Raw genomic sequence first — 18,643 nt, forward strand, 5'->3', positions numbered from 1 at the left:
TTAAATGTCTAACTTTTCTTCTAGCAGCTGCTAGAGAAAGCTGGTGTAAAAATAATTGGTCCTTAGAGATGCTTTATGCTGCTGCTCCTAAACATCAGCATTTTTAATTTTAAATGGATAGGTGTTTGCAAGTTAGTGCAATAGTAAAGTGCAGAAAGTTTTCCATACTCCTCCTCTTCACTTTAGAATGGGGTAGCTAATAAGTTGTTCAGGTATACAAAAATATTCCATTTGATTTTCTTTTTCTAGATCATGTGGGGGAAGAAGTCTTTATTTACAATGGATTTCAATAAAATTTGCATAAATACCTACTCAGTACAGCATCATGACTTGTGTAAGCAATCATTCTGTCCTGTTTTCATTACTGTGTTCTGTCGCTACAGTATCAACACGATCAATCCTTTTTTCCTCTGTGGTAAGAGCTGTTGAAACTAATACACTGCTGTCATCAGCAACTGTTTGCCCTGATTGAAGGGTTTCTTTAGATTCGTCTTTGCTCTGTAGCTTTCCTTCCCTTGATGCCACCAGGATTCTCAGTAACGTGTTCTCCTTAAGGAGGTTTTCTGATGCGTCAGCCAGTTCTTGAAGCTTTTCAGCCATTTCTAGTAATTCCCGATTCTTCTGATCATATGTTGCCTGTAACTGCTGGCTGTGGAGCTGCAGAGTCTTGTGCTGCTTTTCCAGTGTGTGCTTCTGCTGCTGTAGTCGATGTTCTTCTCTTCTAGCTTCAGAAAGCTGTGCCTCAAGGGATTCATGGGCTCGATGCAGGGCCCTGATTTCTGATCTTAACTTCTGAATTTCTTTCTCCAAGTGGGAGATGTGTCCTTGCTGTAGAACTGTCTCTTTATGGAGGCATTCTTTGGTGCAGGGCTCTGATGAAGTAAGACTCGAGTGATGTAAAATAAATCTAAGAAGATGAGGAAGGCTAACTGGAAAGTCTTCTGGGAACTTCACACTTTGATCCTTCCTGAAAAGACAAACCAAGTTAGCATTAAGACAGGTACAGAAGCAGTGATAACTAAGCATCTGCTGCCCAACTCAAACTTGATATCTTGGCTAATTACACAGTTAAAAGAAACCTAACCTTGTATAATGAAGATACAGCACAGGGTATTTCTATTTCATAAACCTGTATTCCACAAAGATAACATGCTTTAATCAATAATTCAAGAACTTGGGCCAGATAAGGTTTGTGTTCATCAAAATTAAGCTATTTTTGGCAGACTAGGCAATGTGTTTTTTCTTCTCCTGCAGTCCTGGTGATCAGCCAAGTTAATTCTCTAATTAGCAGCAGCAGTTTCTCAGTTGACAAGCAGCTTACATCCAAACTTAATGATTCATGACATTTTGGAAAAAATAGCCTACACTAAGCCAAAATTGGCTCATTATACAACAGTAATGTTTTACTATGTCATTATCCCCCCTTTTTTTTTTTTTAATTATTATTTTTATTTTTAAATCAAAACCACGGCATACACCAGAAAAGCTAGAAGACTATTTGCAATGACAACCAAGCCAAAGCAGCAGCAGTGTGTGAGGAAGAAAAAACTGAGCAGGCTGGGTAACCTGCAAAAACAGTGCCATGGCAAATGCATAAGGAGCTGTACAGAAAACCTCCACAGAAAGCACTTTTACATCTAAAATAGCATACAATCCAGTGCTACTACATCTACTGTCAAAGCCTAGTTTTATTTATTACCTACATGTAGCAAAACTAAAACACGCTAGAAAGGAAAAGCAGCAAAGAAATCTGCAGGTACAGTTCCACTGTGAAACTACTTAAGAAACCTTGCGGAATGTTACCAACCCTCTCTCACTAAAAACTATGAAGTTAGCCTAGAGATGGTTTGTAAAACAGACCAAGACAAAATAAGCATCTGTGAAAACATGGGACTACATAGTAACACCAGAAGACAGGTATAGAGGAAGCTTCACCTACCACAAATGGTTTTACTGCTCCAAAACCTGCTTTACCAGTGCTTTAACATAATTCAAAGACCTTTTTTGCCATTTCATACTTGAGACACACTGTCAGTATACTGAGACATGGAGCACAGAGTTATTATAGCTTAGTGAAAGTAAAAAACAAAACACTAAAGGGGAAAGATTTGTACTACCTCTGCTGAGGAAAAAATAAAATGGTCGGGAGACGATCTGTCATAAATTCCCAAGGAAGATCATTTTGAGTGATATCAATTCTGTTAAGAAAACACACACACATGAGAAGTCATTTGAGGGATTACAGAAAGGGAAAATGCAAATTCTTTAAGAGTTTTTTTTCTCTAAAGCTCTACATAGAAAGGAACATGAGTTTAATTAATGTTATATAAATGCGAACATATGTATCTCAATTCCTCAAAACACAATACTGTACGATTTAATTCTTCACTTCAAATAATCAGAGAAAGTTAAAAATGCTTTTCTGCTGCCATCTGCTGTATTGGTTCCCTTTCCAAAATCAGTGTGCTCCAAGAATAATTTGAAAATTCATTTTAACTGAACTGCAGAAACGCTGCAGTGAGATTGAAAAGAATCAAATTTAGGCAGAGGAAAGAAAGATAACGGATTCAAAGAAAAATGAAACAGATGACATTCACATCAACTACTGCAAGACTGTAGAGAGAAAGAAAGTAATTATTCTCTATGCCAATTATGAACTTGCATTATTCTAGAGAGATTAAATTAGAATCTTTTTTTTACCTTGCCACAGTGAAATGATCTGGAGGCAAAAGCCGAGCAAGCTGAATAAAGATATGATTAAGAGAAGCACAGAATCCACACCACTGTGCATAATAGAGCAGCAAGACATTCTGGAAAATGAAATGAAGAGTCTTATTACCTACTGTAATTGATCTGCACTAAAGAAGGACTAGTCTTCACAAAAATCTCAATTATTTAGCACTCTTAACATATGAAAATAAACTACATGCTAACATTGACACGCTTTATTACAAGCTCTTTACTGAATCCTTCTGTCTCCCAGGTTAACACAGACATTCTTGGGGAATCTCCTTTCCATAAAGAGAAAACAAAGAGAATTATTCAGTTCTCACTAAATAAAAATGCATCAAGCTTTCCTATACTTCTCAGGATTCTTCTGCAGCCTTGAATTCCTGCATGTCTAACAGTGACTGTACACCTCAGGAGGTGGTGCTGGGGAAGATGTCTGCCTGCCTGCTTTGGGCCTTTGGCTAGCAAAGGGCAGCTGGGATGCTGAAGCCAAGCACTGCGCATGTACCCACCTGCTGCAGCCCTCACAGCCAACAGACACTAATTCCAAGTGTCTTCTTAAAAAGAATAAAAAGTGATTTAACTGCTCTTCAAGATGACCTCTTACATAAAACAATTTCATGGCATGCAAATAGAAAGCTTGTGCCTTTGAGATTTTTGTGTGCGTGCTTTCAAAGCCTATCTTTGGTTTAAAACTCTTTCTTCTGTTAGCTTTGCAAGTGCTTTTTTTTTTTTTAAGTTTAAAAACAACAATTAATACATAGAAAATGAAAGGTACTTATGTCCTTCAAGTTATGAAAGGCAGACATCACAACACCTTCAGTATTACCCCAAACTCCACATGTGCAGCACGTGCTGCTGCTGCTGCAGAGGAAGGAGGGAAATGGGGCTGCAGATTGCAGGCCGAGTCAAGCCCTTCTTTTCTTTCCATCCCAAATGCACAGGCAAAGTAAAAGGAATGGAACTTTGAACAATGGTAGAAAGCTGCTATTCAGGAATCCACAGCACTGACTTTTTCATTCTTTTACCAGGAAAAAGGCACTTTGCAGATTCACTTAAAGTTACACTAAACTTGATTGCTTTCTTTCCTTTTTTTAAGAAACAAATATTCTGGTGCTCTGAATAAACACTACTTGCACAATGCACGTGGCTAAAAAGAGAATGAGAGCCCTTCCTCAGAAGGTGAGCAATGACTTGCAGGAGCTTTTTCCTACAGGAAGGAGTACCTTTTCACTTGAAAACACAACGTGATGGAAGGTGCTGGTGGTCACTTCAGCCACGACGCGCTCTGCAGGGACACGGACTGAGGTGCCATCCACAAGATGCCTCTTCAAAGGACTGTAGAGAATGCTGAAATTCTTTATGAAGTTCTCTGAAATGAAAATGATACATAAACTTATGTCTGGATTTTGGCAGGCTGTATTTTGCCATTCCCAGATGAAACTAAAACCGATGTCATACACAGGCAGAAAACACCAGATCAGCAAGTCTATCTCTGACACACCAAGAGCAGTACTTCATTTCATATGTTCTCACAGCAGATAAAAATATGGTTACTTTCCTTCAATATCTCCACGTTTTGAGTATTTATGTATTATTAAGTAATAACTGAATAGGAAGGAGTAATTAAAAATACTTTGCTTACTCCTGTATGTTTATGAACCATCTGTAAAAACTGAAGTCTGTTAAAGGTATTAAACACAAACCTGTTCCCTTAATTTAAAATATCAGAAGATAGGCCAATTATAGGAATACAATAAAATAAATAATACAGAAAGAAAATCACAGTGACTCTGACAATATATGTAGAAAAAAACATTTCTGGAAGCTCAAGCAAGTCAGATGGGAGATGTAGTGAGTGCTGCTCAGCACAGCAACCCTCATCCCACTTAGGAAATCCTATGAATAGAAAATATTTTAAGACAGAAAGCACAAACAGGAAGAAAACTTCTTATTTTCTCACCCATATCTTAATTACCCCCTGAACATCCATGTGTGGTCACTAGTCTTTGTTTTTAGCATCACTTTTTCTTTCCAGAGTGTTCTGTGGGGCAGGGAGATGCAGAGGAGATAGAGGGCAGGTGGGAACTGGAACTGCAACACAGCTCTTTGCTCTGCAGTTGTGCCTACTTACTTGTGCAACTTAAACATCTATGGCAAACTGCAAATACAAGATAATGATGTATCACCTACACTGATCAAACCTTCTGGAACAATTTACTTTGATACTATGTTCACTAGAATTTACTTCCATATCTGCAGACACTGCTAACATTAAAAAACCCTGCATTTTCCCCAGCTGACTCAGCATACTGTCAGGGCAAGCAAATGCACACCAGCAGGCAGCACACAGCCTGCTCCAGGAACTGCATTAAGCCAGAGCAGTGATTGTGGTCATCTCTCCCTGAAGACAATTGGCTTTTTTCTTCCCTCCTCCGATTCAGCAGGGAATTTAGTATTAACAGATCAGAACAGAAGCAATTCAAAGTTCTATATGAAAAAAACACACGTACCTTTCAAAAAAAAATGTTGAACAATTTCTAGATCAGAGGACAAAGGAAGGGCTGGTCTGCACTGGTAAGGGAGCAGTATCTCATGGAATGCTGGCAGCTTTTAGTACGTGGAACAGCTGAACACCAGCACTACCATTAATACACAGATGTGTTTTATACTATCACATTTGTTAGAGGTTCAGTGTAACATTTTTTTCCACATGCAAATCAGTTTTTATCACTTCCTTCAATGTTATCATAGAGTCACCATTTACACACTCCACTGTTCACTTCACTTAAAGCAAATCATTTTGTTGTGTGCATTTTCGTTCTTACACCATTTAGAAAAATATTCTACTAGTTGGTTAGCCACTAAATACATTAAATAGAATAAATTGAGGCTGACAGTGGTGACTACAGTCTCACTTTTCAGAACAGTGTGAAGTTTTCCATTCATAAGTTTACTTGCAAACCTGTTTTTCTTATTTAAAGCACTTCTACAGCAGATAGCATACCCAGGGTAGATCCTGTAAGCGACTGATTCTGATCAAGGACATAGTGCAGCTCTTCCTTCAGGTCAACAATGGCAGCAAATTCCTTAAGATGAGTCGATCTTGATGCTCCTAGTCTCTCTGCATATATCCAAAAAAGATTTGAATCCAGCAGATAGAGATTCAAGGTTTTGTTGGTCCTGCAGCTCAGACCGGTAATGTTAGTGCCACTAATGTGAAGGTCAGGAATAAAGCAGTTCCTATCCTCAATATGAGGAATAGAATTCTGGATGTCAGCATTATCTTTCTTCCCATGGGAAGAAAATGCAACTTTAGGGGTCTGAAAGATGGTCTTCTCAGAACTAATGAAACTTAAAAAATGTCTATCGACCGTTCTGCAACATGCAGTGTAATAGCTAAAGGGACTATAGAAACTTAGGAAATTGCTGCATTCAATGCTACTCGAAACAACTTGAAAAAAGGTGTGTTCCTGGAGGTAGAAAGAGTCCAAAGCTGTTTCTATCTCAAAGAAGTTACAATGTGGCACACTGACTTTGTCTGGTTTGACACCAAGTGTCTGATTAATGCAAAGCTCACACACATTGTGAGTTCTGGATATTGAGTGCCACTGCGGAAGCACCACTGTGTTACAGCATGGGTACTTGGTTATCAAAAACGTTTCTGCCAATTTCATATGTGCATCTGGATCAGAGGAATCAGAAGCTGGTGAATCACTGTTCCCTAAGTGCTGAAGCTCCGGTTCAGCTCCCTGGCTTTTGTTACAGCTGTGGTATTCCAAGGCCACTTTGGTAATCTACAAGGAAAAGAGAAAAGCAAAGTGAGATTAACTGCACATAGTTCACTCAGAAGCAGTTATCTGTTGCAGGTTTAACAACCTCTGCAACATTTGATGGAGCTTTACAAAGTTTACCACTCTTCTATATCTTTAGGAAAGAATTACAGGAAGCTCTGACTTTGTAACAAAGCTCAGCATCTCAGTCTACAGGAATTAAATGCACAGAACTACAAAAGTGCTGTTTAAATCACTTTCATTCCATTACATTGATCTCAAGGTCCTCTCTGTACCCTATTTATCACAGTTCAGTAACACTATATCATATGGTTGAATCCCACTACGAGATGCACTAACCAGTACTGGCTCCTGAATTTCCTTTGTTTTCCAGTATGAGGAGAAAATAAATAAAAGCATTCCCAAGTGAAAAGAGAACAGACGTTCTTCCTGCTCCACACAGCACACAAATTCTGTGAGCACGGCTAACAGTGCAGAAGTGATGCCAGTGCCCTCCAGCCATGGCACACAGCTGTAACCCTTCAGTGTATTCTGCACACACTGATGGGACTCACTCTGGGGGAAGCCTGCTGCTCCTTCAGTGCTCCCATTCCTATACTGAGTCACCAATTCATTTTTCATACTGAAGGGGAAACGTGCAGCAAAAAGGCACATGTAAAGAACAGATAAGTAAGGGAAAAGAAAGGAGCAGACTTCCCTTCCATCTCACCTATAAAATGAAGTTATTTCACTTACTTCGTCTAAAAGAGGCTGAATTTCTGCCAAGGGATTGTAAGGTATAAACACGAGAAGTGCTGGCCCTTTCTTCAGCTCGTTGTTCAGAAGAAGGCTTTTTCCACCATGTGGTCTCAGCCAGCGGATGAGCAGCTCTCGATTTTCTAGAGCCCACTTGCACACATTCTCAGCTGTATAGTTCATGATGTCATTTGGATAGACCTCGAGAAGGGAAACAATAATTGTTTGTTCTCATTTACTAAAACATACTGCTTACTATTGAACACAGTTCCCAACTATAGTGTGTTTTGTTACAGTAATGCCTAAAACACATTTTTAATTTAACAAAACTATTCAGAGAGCTTCAGAACTTCATACCTCCTTCCCCCTCTCATCAGATCACACCAACATTTACAGTCTTCCAGGCAACAAGTCTTCTCCCAGGCAAGCTCCTTTTTCTTTCATCACATCGCTATGATCTTTACTGTTTGCAGTCATACAAGGCTTTATAAAGAGTGCCATCTCTAAGTTGATATCATCACGTGTTTTGATTTATAGCATACTAGAGCAGTTTTTTCCACTACTAACATATTAACTCACCTTAAGTCAGTATTTTAAAACCACAATAACCAGACTGCATTTTAAATGGCTATACTGTTTTTCATTACCGAAAGTACAGAAAAATTGTTGAAAACTGGCTTACAGCTTCTAGGGTCATTTTCATGAATTAAGATAAGTTTATCCTGAATCGCTGCAAAGATAACAGCAGTCTCATGCATTTACCAATAATTTTTAGAAAAAAGTCATGATTTCTCTAATGTCAGTTAATAAAATACTGCATGGATGCTTATCTTCAGAGCTTCCACTCATGTTAGCAGTGTGGACAGATAAGGACTCCATACACAGTAACAATTCCAAAAGTATTTTCAGTTTTAGTATTCCAAAACCATGAACCACAGGCTTAAAGTTCAGACAAATTTTCAATTAAATTAATATAAATAGATCTTTTAATCAGAAGAGAGTCTCAGTATGATCATTTACAAGGTGTTTGGGCCTCTGGGGTTTTATTTTGAAGGAGACAAACAATTTCCCATATTATTAAAAAGACTTTCCCAAATTATTAAGACCCAATGGCCTCTGAAAACTTAAGTCAATCTAATACAGAATGCCAAATACGCTGCGAACACAAAGCCCACTGTCACACATTTCACAGTAGTAGGACAAGAGCTGAGCTGAAGTATATATATCCCTTCCTATGCTGAAAGTCCAGGTATTAAAGTCTTTGAAATAATTCGTAGATAAATACAGATATTACAGACAGTCAAGAAAATGATGTGATTTCCCTCATGACGGATGAGCTATGCCTGCATGTATTTCAGCTGTGCTAGTGCAGCTTCACATCGCTGTGCTCTGGCACTTATTTCCCTACAAGTGCAAGGGAAAAAGCCAACAAGCAAAGTGTATACCTTTGACTCTTGCTAAAACCAGTCATGGAACTGAGTCTGATACTTCTCCTGAGGCCCTATCACCCACCTGGTCTAGACACTGCTTAAAGTTTAAATCATTTAGAGCAGCTGATGACTAGCAGAAAGAAAATGCATATTACTATACAAAAATATACTTCTTACATGCTCCTTATTCTACTGCTTTGTGGAACACTCCTTTATTCTATATTTGTCCACGTGATGTTTGCACTGCAGCACAGTTGTCTCAGAGTCACCACAACACCAATATGATACTCACAAGAGATGTGTTGACGTGTCTGTGCAAATACACACTGCCCGAATGCACCAACGAGATCTCCTCCGCAACATGTTTATCCGTGACCACTCCGAAGCGTACTGTTCCCAGGTAATCTTAAAGGGCAAATGTTCAATTTTAAATAGAATTCTACACACTGAACTCCTCTCCCGAGAGCCTTAGAAGAATACACATCTCATTTTTAAAATGCAACAACACTGGAACTGAAGACACTCTGGAATTCAGTGTGGTCAAATGCTGTCTGCTACAGCTACGGATGCACTGCAGCCACACTTGAAGGATTTTGAGAAAAGTGCCTGTTTGTGTATCACTGAGAGCAGCTGCCCTGTACTTGAATTCCACGATGGTTGACCACAAAACATACCATAAACCTGTCATGTAAGCGAACTTGGCACAGTAATAAGATGTAGTTTCATAATTAGATGAACCTTAATAAACACTCAAAAGGGATCCACTTTCAAATTACAAAATATTGCAAAGAATTACTGAAGTCCATACACGTACATTCTTCAGAGACCCCTTAAATTTTGAAGATGAAGCTTTTACCTTTCTTTAATGAATGTAAAGCTGACGTAAAGAAGGTTAAATAACCAGGAGGCTGCGGTGAAGCGTTGAACTCAAAATATCCCACAACTCCAGGCTGAAAGAGTAAGAACTACAGTTAGCTGAGCGATTTGCAACTGCACGGGAGATGAAAGCTGTTTGCCTACACTAAAATGTAACACTTTAAAAGACAACAAAACAATGTTTGCTGAAGAACAGTCACTTAATGCTGTCAGAAAAGAATTAATATTAAAAGACTGATCAGGAATCAGTTCTAAAGCTGTTATTTGACAGCTACATAAAATGCGAGGAGGCTTTTAGGGCTGACTAAAAATTAATATTTCTTAGAAATTATCAGTCAGTTCCAACTGTATAATATAAATCATAATTGTCGTAAGACTTCTTCAGAATGAGAATATCTGGTATAATTTTTCAGCCTACGTTCTAATCATTTACTATGTTGCACATAATCAGCAACTGTGTGTGCATCACACATCCTCTGAGTCAATGCTGGAATTGATAAGCTGACAACCTCCCCATGTTAAAGCTACAGTCACTGCAAGTTCTTTCGTTGTGTCACTTAGGGCTCAGTGCGAGACCAGCTGCACAAGAACAAAGGTACAAAAACAAGTAGGAAAAGATCTTCATTTGCCGACCAGACAACGTGAAATGTAAAAGACTCATCCATAGGCAGGGCTGCTGGCAAGGCCACGAGCACAGCTGGGAGCTGCGGGGCACACAGGGCACAGCCTGCAGGCTGCTGCTCCAAAACATCACCTACGTTTTGAGTTTGAATTTCGCAGAATACAATTGATGTTAAAAAATCATTATTAATCACTGCTTTTTTATTCACCACTCCAATTGGTTTAGCAGGCCTTCAGGACAGAGAAAGTGATGGAATTTGGTTGTTCTATGCTGTTTCCAGTTCCACCATCCCGGTGCATGCACCGAATGCACAAAACGAGAGCACAGGGATCACTGTGGGACAAAGGATTCCAGACTCACCGACCGTCCTGGGTGAGGCAAATACCTCCCCAGCGAAATACCTTCATTTGGTATTTCAAAGGATGCTTTTATTATTTCAGCTTTGCATATAAAAAAGAAGAATATAGTTTCAAAAGATGAATATATGATTTGCCTGTTGTTGATATTGGTAAAAATATCTCAGAACGTTTCACTTATAAAATGGTTCCTCGTTCCAACCAGTGAGCTGCTCGTTCAGGCAGGAATTACCCTGCCTGACACTGAATGCTACCCACAAGAGCCTTCCTCATAAGGATTACTACTCCAAGAAATTACCAACAATAAAAATGAGGTATAGCAATTACTCAGATTTCTCCAATAACAGTTGTTAAAAAGAAAATAACAATATAAATAAAGAAGAAGTGAAAATATACAGAAATGTAACAGTATTTGTTCTTCAAGGAAGGATAACAGTTACAAAAAAAGACAGTCATTGCTTTTCTTCATTTTTCCTTCCTAACACCAAATTAAGAAAGTAACAAACCAGCCAAGCAAACCCACAAGGAGACACACATGGCTCCTCACATGGCTTCCCCTTTTCTGGCACCATTTCTAAACACCATCACTGGCACGAAACAGCAACTGAAAGCAAGAAGTGACAGCAGAAGTGCCAAGAAGCCAAAGGGCAGACCTAGCAAGCGTTTCAAAGCCACTGAGCAGACGAGGCCCTGCCTGCTGTTACCCATTAGTTGTGGCCACAGATTCCTGAGCGCTGACTGAAGCAGAAGGCATTACGGGAGTGACTGCTAGGGGTTTCAATAATAGGAAAACTGGTGGGTTTAGCAGAAAGTACACTTTATGTATGAACCTTGTGCTCCATGGCTGATCTGTAACCTGTTTGAACAATGTCCTTTTTGTGATCATCTGACAAGTTAAAAGTCCCTCCTCGTGACCGGGGCAGGTACGTGAGGCAAGTAAATGGCCAAAGTGCTGCATTCCTTCTTGAGCACTGTGCAAACTGTCCTGCTCTTCTGCCAGCTATCTGGGCACCCTAATGGAATCTCAGCAGCTCTGGGAGCTGGACCATCTCAGGGGCTGCTCAGCAGGAGAGAGATTCAACTCTTATAAGGGAGATCTCAGTATAGACAGGAAGTTCCTAATCTTGGAACACAATTTGCTAAGAGGAGCTCACACAGCACCAACTTCCACCTCCTCGTAGCTACGGCACAACTGCAGATTGCTCTCCTGATGCCACTAAGATTTTCCCACACACTTTAAGTTCTCTTTTCCAAATGGGATGCTTTCCTTCGCTCTCAAAAAATACATTTAATTCTTATCCTATTTTAATTTTGCACTACTATCATTTCATGAATATATAAAAAATCCCAATCATTACTGTCAGAAAACGCAGTCTCAACTGTGGGTGACGAGCAGCACTGCAGAGCATGCACCCACTGGTGCCACAAAGCCCTCCCAGACCCAAATCTGGAGCCCAAGCACCACCGCTTTCCAAGGAGGCAAGCAGAACAACAATAAAGTTATAGAGCAATAAAACTGAAGCAGAAAAAGGACAACAGAATCGCAGAAAGTATTTGCACCAGAGATAGATACAGAACCCACTCCTGCCTCTCAGCCCCCGCTTACAATGCTGGGGATCTGAACAAATGCAGAGCTCTGAATGGAGGAGCCCAGCCCAGCACCTGCACTAGGAGCTGCCTGCACTGCAGCACCCACACTGCTAAACTACAGAGGAGCCACTTGGATCTGCAGCCCTGCACAGCACTGTGTGTTCTGCCCACACGTGCAGGGCTGCTCTCCAGGAACTGGGAGTGCAGTACAAGGGCATTTTCCATCATGTGCTGCAGAAACTGACAGTTTTAAAGGGATTAGAAATGGTTCTGATTTCAATGCACACTGCCCACTGGGAAGTAATTAATCCACCAGCACTGCTCCCAACCTCAGCACCTCTGAGCACACAGGACTGAAAATGAGAGAGCAGCAGCGCACCGGTGGGTTCAGGTCATGAAGAACAGCACACAGAGGTCAGGAGCCAACAGTTATTTCAAGGGATTTCACATTTGCTTTTACTTAGCATTTATCTTAGTAGAAAGATTTAATATTCCTTTAAAATTAAAACAATTATTTTATATTTCTCAGGTGCTGCAAGATTTTGGGGAAAAAATTTCTTCTGTCTTTCTGGTTTGTGTTTCCTTTTCCCCCCATGAGGTAACAGCTGTGATTCTTGCCTCTATTAAAGTACTGCAAATTAACAGCATCATTAAATCATAACAGTCACTGCACAGGGAACCAGAGTTATGAATGTGTCATTTCATGTATTTATGATTTAAGCATATTTACAGGGCACTGATTTCAAGACTCTGGAGAGCAATGAGCACTTGGGAGCAGATCAAATTTAACTGTGAAACAAAACTCTTTCTGAACCACGGCAGAAAAGCTAGAGAAGAGAGACATGTACCTCATAATTTGAGAGGAAATCTAGTAATTTTGATCGAGACGAGATGTAGAGTAGTGGTGTCATCACCCGGCGAACAAACTTTTCAATATAAACAGCACTCATTGGGCCTTTGTATTCAATTGGTCCAAAACTAGTACCAAAAAAAATAATAGAACATTAAGACTGAAATTCACAGTAGAGTCCCTGCTGCAGGTGGCAGAGGTGGAGTTCTACAGACAGCAAGCTCAGCTCTTGGGATTGCTCTCTGTGCTCATCATCCGTGGTGCCTGCAGCTGGCAGAGCTGCGTTACATTGACATAACAGCATCCCTGAGGTACAGCACAGCATCCCCAGCTGAAATGACAGCGACAGCACGGCGTCAGCGTGCAGATGTGATGTGTTGGTGGGGACAGATCTGGAGAGCACTTCTGAGTTCCATTAACGAAGCTGGTAAAAGCCAGGAATTAATTAATATTCCTATCCACATAGTTCTGCTTTATCTATGTGAAGTAAGTACACCGCAAAATAAAGATCTGATTTCCCTTTCTTTTCCATTTTCAATCTTGAGACTGAAAAGATGCAAGGGTTCTTCACACGAATGTTTCCAAGTACCATTCAGTAAAGCCGGGACCAACCCCGCCATGCTGCTGTTGGGCAGCCCGAGTGCCCCTGCAGCTCCTCCCTGCAGCACCACAACCAGCAGCATGCAGTGCGAGAGCAGAGCGGGGCCGCATGGCTGCGGCTGCCAGACCTCCTCCTTCACCCCCCTGAGTTCACAGAATGGCTGAGGTTGGAGGGAACCTTGAAGATCACCCAGCGCTGCAGGCAGGATTGCCCTACACCAGATCAGGCGGCCCAGGATCCCATCCAGCCTGGCCCTGAATGCCTCTAGGGATGGGGCAGCCTGTGCCACAGCCTCACCGTTCTCTGAGTAAAGGGTTTCCTCCTAACATCTAACCTAAATTTCTCCTGCTTTAGATTAAAGGCATTCCCCCTTGCTCTATCACTATCAGACCATGTAAAAAGTGTTGGTCCCCTCCTGTTTATACGCTCCCTCCAAGTACTGAAAGGCCACAATGATGTTTCCCCGCAGCCTTCCCTTCTCCAAGCTAAACAAGCCCAGCTCCCCCAACCTTTCCTCACAGGAGGGGTGCTCCAGCTCTCTTGGCACCTCTGTGCCCGCCTCTGAACACGCTCCAGCAGCTCTGCATCCCTCCTGTTCTGAGGCCCCAGGCCTGGGCACAGTGCTCCAAGTGGGGCATCACCAGGACAGAGCAGAGGATGACAATGGCGCCCTCTCCCTGCTGGCCACTGCTCTTTTAAATCCTACATCTCATTTACCACCTTTAGGTTGGACAAGACATCACAGTCTAAAATGAAATAAAAAAACAAGAGAACAAAGAATTAATCCATTCCCACTAGTCCACTGAAGAATTTAACATGATGCATTCTGTAATACAGCTTATGCACATACATGCTAAAAAAAAAATAAAAAAATAAAAAATTCAAGCTTGCACTGAAACACCTCTGTGCAAATGCTCTGGAATGGTTTTCTAGAGATTCTTGGATTAATATATAATCATACATTGGTATATCACAAGTCTTTGCCTTAATAGCAACTCATATTGCTTCCTCTCACGTGCACTGTACAACACCCAGGAGTTTAATATCTCAGGCATGAGGGGTGTTATTGCCTTCTGAGGGCTTCATAAGTTTATCAACATGAATCTACATCTCACTTTGTTGCAACTCTGTTTGAAGATACAGCAATCAGGTATTGACAATACCCAAGTGTACTCATCTAATGTGTTGTTATTTCAAAATAAAGTAATTCTAACTTAATGCATGTCCAAGTAAGATTCTGCACAAATGTATTTGTTGGGTTTTTTACTTTGTTTGCTTTTATTACAGTTTGAATTCTTCCAGTACCATTCAAAGTTCAGCTGACAGGATTAGGATTGTTCATCCTCAGCACAAATCCCCAAACTAAGTACAGTCTGCCTCTGTAATGGGAGAGCTGCAAAAATGACACTGAGAAACTACACTGCATCTAGCTCTGCTGTACCCAGTACTGGAAAAGCATTACTTTCTGCTCCACACAAAAAGAACGCATACATAAAAATACTAAAAAAACAAAAGTGAGGTTGTAGAACACTACACAATGTTACTCAAACATGTAGGGCATAAGAAAGGAGTGTACAACTCAAATTCAGAAGAATGTCTTCACTGCACAGCTCCACTGCAACGTGTGTCTAAATTCCATTCCTAAACATGACTGCTGCCAAAAATTGGGACCAGTGAATAGAATCCATCTACAGAGCAAAGAGGAAACTAAATAAAAACATAAATCTGAATAATTCACATTTCATTGGAGAGAGAGCTTCCGGGAGATGCACGTGCAACACCAATTTTCCTTCAGGATGAAAACTTGAGCAGCACAACATTTAACAGACAGGTACAGCCCTTCTCAGTAGCCCAGGAGCACCCACTGTGAGCTTCACCCAGAATCCCCACCTTTTCAGCTGTTTCTTTTAACTGTAGACAAGGAACTTTGAAAACACAACGTTTTTTATGAAGGCTGCTCCAAAAATAATATTTCCTTCTTTTATTATGTTGGCTGATGATGTTAGAGGCAGATGTTGAAAGACTTTTGTAGCCAAGAATTTACTCTATCAAACAGCACTGTTGTGCTCTTTGTAACTGCCATAGTTTCCGTGGAAATAAGTAGGAGGCATTACTTCTGGAGCAACTCACATACAATACTTCTGCTTTGCAAAGTGCCAACAAGAAGAACAGACTCTCAATATGAAGGCCTTACCTGCGGTGGTATAAGTGTATGACAGGAAAATAAAAGAAATGCTTCTGCTTCCTACATTTCCCCTGGTTCCACCAGCAATTAATAGCAACAAACAGCACCTGCAAAGCAGATAAAACTTCACAGCTAACAGCAAAGTACATTACTGTAACTTTCTTTATCTAGTTTGCTTTTCATCCCCAATGCATTCCACCTGTTATTTTCAGCACCTTTTCAAAGCAGTATTTCATACCTGCTGCTCTTAATTCTATCAGTTTCTTTCCTTCCTCCCCCATCCTCCCTTTTTTTGTTTTAAATATTTTTGTTATCATTTCTTTGCACTGCAATATTTTATGGTGACTTTTCTTTCTGGTTTTTAAGGTTCCTAATCTAAATCCTGGGACTGGAGGCAAAGCCCTGTAGTTTCTACCTGAAGGCACAGCAATAAATCCAGAAACAGTCTACCAGATGGGATCTGCAGAGCTCCCCATCCTGGAGCAGAAATAACACACAGATGAGCAGGCATCACAGCTTTGCTCCATTCATTCTAGTGCTGTGTACATCAAATTAAAGATGACTGGCTGAGTTACTGTATGGTACAGACATGCAGGTCTTTCCAGTTCCCACGGGATGACAGGAATTAGCCCCTCTTTGGAGACTAAAGATCTATCAGATCACATGTAAGACTCCTATCGTGTCTAGTTACCTGGTCTGACAATCTGCTGGCCACGTGTTCTATTTCTTCTCTCACTGCAACCGACTGGCCACACCACGGCGCGTAGAAGAAATACAGCGCGATCTCTGAGTCCTGACGAAGGTGATCTGCATAGTCTAACTGTCCCCGAAAAAGATCGACGACAGGAGATCTTGTGGAGAAAAAATTCACTGGAAGCTTTGCTGGCATTGTTACATCTTTTGCTCGGCTGTGGGAAGGAAATTAAGAGGGCTCAGTGAGACCATGCAGTAAGTAAAGAAGCATGCCCAAAGCCTTACATTAGGGCTAGTGAATGTCATACAGTGACAAAACTGGAAGAACTGACACAAATTATCAGAGTTAGTTTCAAGAAATACCATGAAAATCTAAAGATCACCCTTATAAACAAGTTTCAGAAAGTCACGCTGCCGTAACATGCACGACCTTCATGGGTATGTTAGCCCACACTCTTCTTGCTGGGTGCTGCAGAGCACAGAATTAGCAGGAAGAGTGATTTCTTTGGATTCCTTCCCTGGCCTCATCCTCTTTTAACACCTGTACTTTAGGTAACACACCCTGATAAGAGAAGAGACGCTGGTCATACAGCTTTGTGATGCTTATATGAACAGAGACCATTATTGTGCCTTATCTATTGCTGTAAAGTGTTCCACACTTCTATTATTTTATACTCTGCTATGAAAAGCTAACTGTTTTGCTGTGACATTTACCACCAGGTGAATGCGTACCAGTTCATTTTACCAACATCACTGATCAGAGCTGGGACCACAAACCTCGCCCAGGGCATGTTTCCTTTCAGAAGGTGCCAAGAAACGGGGTCTTGATTTGGAGACTATCCAAGACGGGATGGCAACAGATTGAGTCTCTTAAGAGAAACGACTTTGACCAGCAGCACCAAGAGCACAGACTGAGTACTCAGGAAACTGCTTTCCGTCACACCAGCACTCCAACGATCCAGAACGCGGCACTTCCAGCACTTTCTGGAGGTTGTGGGAGTTCATCATTCATACCTAACAGTTATCACCACAGAGCATTTGACATACGGACCGGCTCCTCATCTTCGCAACTCACTGACTCCAGCACCCACAAAAGGACGTGCTCTCACACGGGCTGCCCAAAGCGCTGTGTGTTACAGACTTCTGCCTCCCCCACCGGCAGCCCTGCCAGCACAGCCGGCCCATCCCGCGGCAGGCTGAGGGCGGGCGGCTGGTGCCGGGGTTGGGCGGGCGGGCAGACAGACAGACAGACGGTGCCTAATAGTAAGGCCGAAAAACAGGACACGAGATTGGCTCTAAACTGCAAGAAAACGGGTCAACAGAAGACATGCCGCGAGAGGAACGACTGAGAAACCGCACGGCCGCCCTCACGTAGGAGAAACAGCCGCAACAGCCGGGATCGGAGCCGCCGGGTAACAAAGCAGCAGCAGCTCGCCGCTCCGCCGCTGCCAACAGCCGCCCTCAGCGGAGCGCCGGGCAGGGAAACCCTCGGCCCCGTCGCGCCGATGTTCTGTGCGAGAGCGGCGCGGCCCGCGGCGAACGGAGCTCGCCTCCAGCCGAGCTTCCACCGCGGCAGCCGGACTCCGCCCCGGGCCGCAGAGCCCCGCGGCAGTCGCTGCCCTCGGCCCGTCCGTTCGGCTAACGCGGGCGGCGCCCGACGCCTCGGCAGCGCAGCGCCGCTCGGAAGGGAGGAAGAAGCCGCTGCCCGGCACGGCCGGTGAAGGCCCGCGGCTTCGGACCGCCGTCTCCTCCGCCCCGCCCGCGCGGCTCCGTGGCCCGGCCGGCTCCGCACCCCGCGATCGTCACGGGGACGGCGGCCTCGCGGCGCCCGGCCATAGAGCGGGGCGGGCGCGCGGCTAGAGCGGCTAGAGCAGCGCTCCGGGCCGCGCTCGGGAGGGCGCCCCGCTCCGGACCGCGCCGCCCCGTTCCGCCCGCCGGCCCCGGGTCCCCGCGGCTCGGTCCCGCCGCTCCCCCGCCGTTACCTGCAGGTGACTTTGAGGGCGACGAGGAAGGCGCAGCCCAGCACGATGGCGGCTCCGCACAGCAGCTCGGGTCGCCGCGCCATCCGGGCGGCGCGAGGCCGCAGCCGCGGAGCAGCCGCGGGGCCGGGCCCGGGGCCGCCGCATAACGACATCGCCGCTGGGCGCGGCGGGGAGGGCCGCGGGACACCGGGCCGCTCCC

General features: G+C 42.9%; 1 protein-coding gene across 3 annotated transcripts; it reads right to left on the reverse strand.

Annotated features, from left to right (window-relative positions):
* Positions 1 to 3: 3 nt before the first annotated feature.
* TXNDC11 (thioredoxin domain containing 11) lies at positions 4 to 18,633 on the reverse strand. Of its 3 annotated transcripts, XM_090151288.1 has the most exons (14): positions 18,445 to 18,633; position 17,949; positions 16,952 to 17,024; positions 16,461 to 16,678; positions 15,779 to 15,876; positions 12,982 to 13,111; positions 9,546 to 9,639; positions 8,982 to 9,094; positions 7,260 to 7,460; positions 5,738 to 6,527; positions 3,957 to 4,102; positions 2,701 to 2,810; positions 2,118 to 2,198; positions 4 to 967 (listed from the first exon to the last, which is right to left on the reverse strand). In XM_090151288.1, exons 1-14 carry the CDS (start codon positions 18,594 to 18,596, stop codon positions 343 to 345), a joined length of 2,832 nt encoding a protein of 943 aa, XP_090007414.1. In that variant the 5' UTR covers positions 18,597 to 18,633; the 3' UTR covers positions 4 to 342. The 3 variants fall into 3 exon arrangements, with proteins under 3 accessions (XP_090007414.1, XP_031462712.2, XP_090007413.1); XM_031606852.2 differs by lacking the exons at positions 16,952 to 17,024; position 17,949 and having other exon boundaries at positions 16,461 to 16,677; positions 18,445 to 18,632; XM_090151287.1 differs by lacking the exons at positions 16,952 to 17,024; positions 18,445 to 18,633 and having other exon boundaries at positions 16,461 to 16,677; positions 17,240 to 18,078.
* Positions 18,634 to 18,643: the final 10 nt, after the last annotated feature.

This window comes from Phasianus colchicus, chromosome 16 (assembly GCF_987193195.1).
Source record: "Phasianus colchicus chromosome 16, bPhaCol1.hap1.1, whole genome shotgun sequence".
Lineage (NCBI taxonomy): Eukaryota > Metazoa > Chordata > Aves > Galliformes > Phasianidae > Phasianus > Phasianus colchicus.